This window comes from Diceros bicornis, chromosome 18 (genome assembly GCF_020826845.1).
Source record: "Diceros bicornis minor isolate mBicDic1 chromosome 18, mDicBic1.mat.cur, whole genome shotgun sequence".
NCBI classification, from domain to species: domain Eukaryota; kingdom Metazoa; phylum Chordata; class Mammalia; order Perissodactyla; family Rhinocerotidae; genus Diceros; species Diceros bicornis.
The window spans coordinates 36,026,084-36,032,707 of NC_080757.1; the positions used below are offsets into that span (position 1 = coordinate 36,026,084).

Consider the following 6,624-nt stretch of genomic DNA (forward strand, 5'->3'; position numbering starts at 1 on the left):
AATGTTTCTTTCCTCTTAGAGGTTAACCCCGCAGATGGGGCCGAGGTCATGGTGCCCAGAACCACGCAAGACTGGAATAGAAGGGCGGATCTGCTCTCTCCTCTCCTCCCTCCAGGAGACTCTAGGGTGGGGCTGATCAAGGTCTCTGGAGGCCCTGCCCCACAGATGACCAGCCTCCCCCACTCCTCTCCTTTGCCCCCTCCCCACCCCCACGGAGAAAGTCAGGGAGCTGAGCTCTATGTCTCCCGGGGAGAGCAGTGGAGGAGGGGACGGGGAAGCACAAACCAGTCATTCCCACCCCATTCCCCAGCTCCCCGTCCAGGCTCTTTAGCACCCAGAGACCTCAAGGAACCAGAGATCAAAGCATCTGCAAAGAGCCTTTCTTGGAGGGTGGCACACGGATGTACTGTCCTCCCAGGCTCATGGTCAACACAGCCCTAGGGGACTCATCAATGGTGGGATTTCAGACGCAGTGACTCCCCGCCCCAGTGCACCAGCAGGGCCTGGGCTCACCTCCCCACACAGCCAGAGGCAGACTCACAGCAACAATCAGCTAAAATTTAGTGAGTACACGTGTTGTGGGGAGTGGTACAATGGGGTCTTCTCCACTCAGGTAGAATTGGAAAATGGCTCAGAGCTCATCCAGTCCCATCTCCCATAGGTACAGAAATGCCCTCCATAATATCTCAGGGCCGGCTGTCCAGTCAAGATTTGTATACCTCCAGAAACGGGGCTCTCGCCACTCCTCGGCGTAGCCCATTCCACTGTCGGGCACCTCCAACTGTTGACAGTTTCCTCCTGGCAGCCTCTAGCTTGGGCTGGAGGTGGGGGGTGGATGCTGTTGTGCCAGCCCAGCCCTCAGGACAAGAGAGGCAGCTGGGACGGAACAGGGCAGGAAAAGCAATAAGTTAAATCCAAGAAAGGCCAGAGGCGTGGCAGGATGGGGGGGGTGGGCATTCCAGGGGTCCCAGGAGTCTCTGGCTTGATCCAGGAGGCGTTGGGGAGGAGGTGGCTGACGGCAGGACTCCAGGCAGGAGGTGGCTCAGAAGGCTGGGTTGTCGATGCCCCTTTGCACCCCAGCATGCTCTTCAGGCCTGAAGCTGTAGGGAGGGGGGGGCTCTGTGGGAGGCAGGTCCAGGACAGGCTTCAGAATAATCTGCAGGGAAAAGAGGGGACATAGAATCTTCTTAGGGCCTAGCACAGGCCGTTGCCCCCCTACCGTGCTGGTGGTGGCATATTTAAGGGAGAGGGTGACCCAATGCTTGTTGCAGAGCCCTCCCTAGAGTCCAGAGGCCTGGGGTAAGGAGGCCTCCACTGCCCCTGTTGCTCTAAATATCTGGACAATAGGGAGGTATGGAGGGCTGAGGAGCAGAGCAGGGATGGGGACAGAGACCTACCTCGCTGTAGGGGGGTGGGGCCCCAAAGGTGGACACCCTAACCCTTTCTGGGGAGGCAATGGAGGGCTGTTCTGGAAGCCTCTCGTGATCCATTGGGGTGTCCTGCTCTGGCTCTCTGCAGTTGCGACAGAAGCGCTTGGCCAGGCCACAGATGCACAGGAGAGGCAGGATGATCAGGAAGATGATGACGAAGATCCTGGGGTGAGGAGGCACCACCATCACCCTGGGTCTCCAGGTCAAGCCCCCTGCTCCCCTTGCTCTCTCCCACGACCTACACCACCCCCTCGGCAGGAAGTCCAGCACATCCTGTGTGGATCAGGCCCCTTGGAGGACTGAGCCGAGAGGAGCTGGCCCTGGGCTCACCTTAAGGGGCCAGAGAAGATCTCGTGCTCCTGGCAGCAGTTGTCACCACAGCATTTTGATCCTTGGGAGCAGGTGCTGGGGGGGTGAGCAGAAAGAGGTTGTTGGTACCGAGGTGGGGAGGCAGGAGGATCCCAGTCCCCCCAACACTCACCCATACACTCAGGGCACAAGCCACGCCCCTAGCAGGGTGGGGGCTATGGGCCCCCCTCGGGGCTCAGTGGGAGGAACCTGGGGGCAGGAGCAGGACCTGGGTTCCAGGCTCATCTCACTACCAGCCTGTGCACTTGTGTCAAGTTACACTCCTTGCTGGGCCTCACTTTCTTCATCTATAAAATGGGTGTAATGAATGTCCTGTCAACCTCACTGGGCAGGCGTGGGGATTGAGAGTTGTAGTGGCTACAGCATCACTCTAATGAGATGTAGAGAGAAGGGGGCACTGGGGAGTGTATAGGAGCTAACTCGAGGAGGAGTGAGCCCTTGCTGGTGCCCACGGAGAAGGAGGTGGGAAGGAGAGGGTGTTCCTGGAACATCCAGCGCCGACTTGATGGAAACACTTTTCCACCAGAGACCACCCCTCAGCCCCTCCTCATTGTGTACAGGCTTCTTGGCATTTATATGTTAACGTCAGCACAGACTGTTTGTCTGCCCTCCCAGGGGTACCCTCAGAGGGGAGAGGGCCTGAGGCTGCAGTAAGGATGGGGATTATGCTTCAGACCCGCCCCCAGGTGTGGAACTGCCCCTGGGTTGGCCGGTGGAAGGAGGGAGGGGGTGGAGTCTCCTTCTCTGGGTGGGGGAGATGAGGAAGAGGATGGTTTCTGGCTGGAACAGGAGTGGATGAGGATGAAGGCAGGCAGGGCAGGATTTGGGGTGTCTCCTCTCCAGATTGGAAGTTATAGCCCAAATCCCAGACTTACTGGAAGGGGCTACATTTGGCTGCAGCCTGTCGAAGAAAAGAGGCAGAGGTTAGAGGTTATAAACTGGGGGCGGGGTCTCCCCCAGATGCTGCCCAGGTACCTGACTGCCAGCAGGTCCCCAGTGGATCAGCATTTTGCCCCAGCCTGCTCTCTGCCTCACTCCACGAGTTCCCCAGGTCACTGACTGGAGCCCCAGCTGCCCCCTGGCGGCCCCCAGCTCTCCTTCCTCTGCTCACCACACAGCCACACCACATCCGCTCACCCACAGCTCTGTAAGCTCATGCCTTCTGACCACCTTCCACTCAATCTCCTTTCCATGCCCTCCACGGTCCAGGACGCCAGCAACTCTCCTCCTGCCACCGGAGTCACTCCCGACACTGTGAGCAAGCTCCTACCCGGCAAATCTTATCACTCGCAACCTTGCTGGAAGCTCCCTCCAGGGGCTCCCCCGGGGCCCAGACCCCCAGCCATCAGTCTTACCCTGCTCCCCGCTGGCTCTCTTGCCCACACACCCACTGGGAGCTCCCTGCACACCCCGGGCTGTTTTATACCTGCGTGCAAGGGCGGGCCCTGTTCCCCAAGCCTTCATGGTTTGCTGAACCCCCATTCATCCTTCAGATCCCTCTGTGGGGGGTTCCTTGCTCTGTCTGCGAAGCTCCCCAGACCCTCCTCCCTGGACCCAGCTCCTCCCTCCTTCCCTTCCTCTTCTGTACTAGTTCTGTAGGACGTCCAGGGTATTGTCACAGAATTTAACCCAATTAATAGCAATTATGTGTATAAGCCCTGCTTTGGAACATTCTTCCCCCAGATATCTGCAAGGCTGCCTCCAGCACCCGCTCTCTGACCATCTTATATAAAATTACATCTACTCCCCCAAAGCACTCCCCTTTTCCTTACTGTGCAGCATTTCTCTGCATAGTGCTTATCAACATCTAACTACACCATATATTTTACTTTACTTGTTAATGGTCTGTCTCAGTAGAGTGTAAACTCCACGAGGGCAGGGATTTTTGTCTGTACCATCGCTGTTGAAAACCCAGCAGTCACAATATTGGCAGAATGAATGAAGGAGCATTCATTGATTACCTGGTTTCATTTCATCCTGGCTGCTCCCAGACTGTGGGGGAGGAACGCAGGTGTGGGAGTTTATCTGTCACCCCACCCCAGCCTCCGGGGACAAACAACCACGGCTCAAGGATAAGGAGCCAGCTTTGGCGAGACCACCTTATCTTTGTACACTTACTTGAAATAACTCAATAACATTTCAGCTGCTAATGACAACAACAGTAAGGCTAAGAATACCAATGACAGCCAATAATAGTTGGGCTGATTCCCCTTAGTGGAGCTCAGTGCCATGTGAGCCTTGGCTGATGGGGACAGGAGCAGGAATGAACCCCTGCAGGTTGGCCCAGAGAAGGTGAGGGCCACAAAGCACACTGGGGTGACTGCAGAGTTGGTGCAGATCAAGAAGTCCAGGTATTCAGTGGCACCCTCTTCCCCCTCAGATCCCAGCCCCTGTCCCTCCTCCCTCTCCTGGCCCCCAGTTAAGAAGGCTGGATAACAAACGGGTTTAATATATTAATCCTGAGTTCCTGTTTGGGAGGGGGAGGAGATCTTCTCCCAGGTTCTCTTCCCCCATTTAAGTGGGGGGGGGGGTGTCTTGTCTAAGGTGGTTCAGAGCCTGGGTTTTATCAAATGTTGGGGTGAGCTTGGGCAACCTGCGCTTACTTACACATGAACTGGGGCATTGACGTGCCTGCGCCCTGGAGTTGCTGGGAGGAATCAAGAGGATGCTCAGCCTAGCACTGGCACAAACTGATCGCTAATGATAGAGAAGGTGGACCAGGCCTTCAGGGCCACGCTGCAAGTCAGCACAGCTGTGTGAATGTTCTAGGGAGCGGGCCTGGGATTCCCCACAGATTCTTAAACAGAAGTAAATTAAAAATCCGTGTTCTAGACCCATGTCAGTTTCCAGGATAATCTCCTATCATTGGGGGAGCGAGGGATGAGAGGGTACTGAAACCCTGCCTCACGGGGCTCAGAATCACAAATGTCAGATGTCACCCCAGCCTTGGGTCAGGCAGCCGGATCAAATCCTATCCCTGGCTGGAATCCTACCCCCACTCCTAGAAGGGGATGAGGGAGCCTCCTCTCCTCTAGGGCACAAGCAGACAAACACAGTCCCAGAGAGGACCAGGACTTCCCCAAGGTCACACAGCACTGGAAGAACAGAGCTGAGGAGACAGGCTGGCCAGGCGTCCAGACCTCAGTCCCAGCTACTCCCCGCTTTCTGACGCAGTGGGAAGGAGCAGGAAGGAAGAGCCAAGGCTAATAGGAGGGCAAAGTCCCCACTCATAGAGAGATGCTAGGTGTCAATGGTGGTGGGCAGGGACCAGGTCCCCCTACACAGCCCTCACAAGGCGAAGGAACCCAGGCCTTCTCAGGGCCTCCCTTCACTGCCCCCACCTCCACCTCCCCAGCAAAAAGAGGAAGGAAATTGCTAATTGCGCGTGGTCACGAGGAAATCCTGACAATGGAAGGTGGTGACCGGACTTTAGAAGCAGGCCCCCGACCCACAAGGGTAGGCCCGGAAGGTTCAACAGCTTTACCTCCCCAGCGCTCACCTGTTGGAGGCCGGCCAGCAGGCCGAGCAGCAAGGGGAATACGAGGCCGGGGACCCAGGCGTCGGACATCCTGGCATGGGGGCCACTGAGCTTCCGTGTGCAAGGGGAGGAGGGGAGAGGCGGGGCCGCGACCTCTCCCACTTCTCTCCACCTATGGGGCCCCGCCTCGGCTTGCGGGCGGAGCCTCCGCACCGGGATGGGCCGGACTTAGGGCGGGGAGGGGGAGGAGGAGGGAGAGGGGAGAGGAAGAGGTCTGGGTTGGGTTTTAGGGACTGGGGGTAGAAGAGATTAACTGATAAAAAACATTGTAGGGTCAGTTCAAGACTGCTGAGCTACCCCTTCCTAACCCCAATTCCTCCCAGGCTCAAGGGAGGGAGTGCTGTGCCTGGCAGGGGAGAGGGGATGCAGGCAGAGGGAGCCAGAACACTGGAAGTCCCTTCCCACCTGGATTTCTGGGGCCAGGGGTTGAGGGAGTGGGGAGGCGAAGGCGCTGGAGTGGATTGAGGGGTTGTATGGGGGAGGTGTCAGCTGTTTTTCTTTTGGCCAAGAAGAGAGGGAGGGACAGCCTGGCTGATTTCTGGGGAAGAACCAGGAGCACAGCACTGGTACATTCGTGTCCTCCCCACCTCCCTTGAAATCCTGGGAGGAGGTGTTGCTACACTTCCTCCATTTGACTACACGGGAAATTAAGGCCCCGGGGTTCAGAGACTTGCCCCCCGGGCCCGCAGCTGGGGCAGAGCGGCAGCCGGGAGAGCGGGCCCATCCGCATTCCTGGAAAGACCCCGCGGAGGCGGTCTCAGCTGGGAGGGGCGGGATTCCGACCCTTGGCGGCCGCGCCCCAGCCCTCGGGGCGCGCTGTGCTTCCCGATTCGGCCGAAAGGTGGCAGCATCGTTCAACGCGGGATTCCCGGGGTGCCAGGAGGCGCGGGGCTGGGACATGGGGCTGGGGCTCCCCGAGCTCCCTCCCCGGGGAGCGGGCTGGCGGGCGGGGTGGGAGGCTGTCTCCGTGGGTGAAAGGCGCAGGGTGAGAGCCAGACGCCCAAACACGGATGAGCCTTGTGGAGAGCGTGCGGGACTTGGAGAGATGGGGCACGGGCCCCTGGGGAGGGGGCGAAGGGAGATGATGGGTGTGGTGCTGCTCCCCGACCTGGAGAAAGGCGGAGGGCTCCGGCAGAGGCTTAGTTCTTAGGTCTTTAGACGTCTCTTGCCGTGTCTCAGATCTGACTTTGCCACTGAAAAACTTCCCCAACTTAGTAGAGAAGGACAGCCGTGGCTTCCCTCGCCGCTTTCTCTTTATTTCTGTTTCTCATCTCTCCCAGTTGTGCT

At 58.1% G+C, this 6,624-nt stretch overlaps 1 protein-coding gene across 1 annotated transcript; it reads right to left on the reverse strand.

The window, feature by feature from the left end:
• Positions 1-544: 544 nt before the first annotated feature.
• Positions 545-5,433, reverse strand: TMEM92 (transmembrane protein 92). Its single transcript, XM_058560717.1, has 5 exons — positions 5,299-5,433; positions 2,675-2,700; positions 1,761-1,835; positions 1,398-1,593; positions 545-1,156 (listed from the first exon to the last, which is right to left on the reverse strand). Exons 1-5 carry the CDS (start codon positions 5,365-5,367, stop codon positions 1,043-1,045), a joined length of 480 nt encoding a protein of 159 aa, XP_058416700.1. The 5' UTR covers positions 5,368-5,433; the 3' UTR covers positions 545-1,042.
• Between the last annotated feature and the right edge of the window lie 1,191 nt (positions 5,434-6,624).

Coding starts and splice junctions, on each gene's coding strand:
- TMEM92 (XM_058560717.1), bottom strand. CDS start 5,367: ATGTCCGACGCCTGGGTCCCCGGCCTCGTATTCCCCTTGCTGCTCGGC. Junction 2,701..5,298: donor TGCTGGCCGGCCTCCAACAG/GTGAGCGCTGGG, acceptor TTTCTTCGACAG/GCTGCAGCCAAATGTAGCCC. Junction 1,594..1,760: donor ATCTTCTCTGGCCCCTTAAG/GTGAGCCCAGGG, acceptor TCCTCACCCCAG/GATCTTCGTCATCATCTTCC.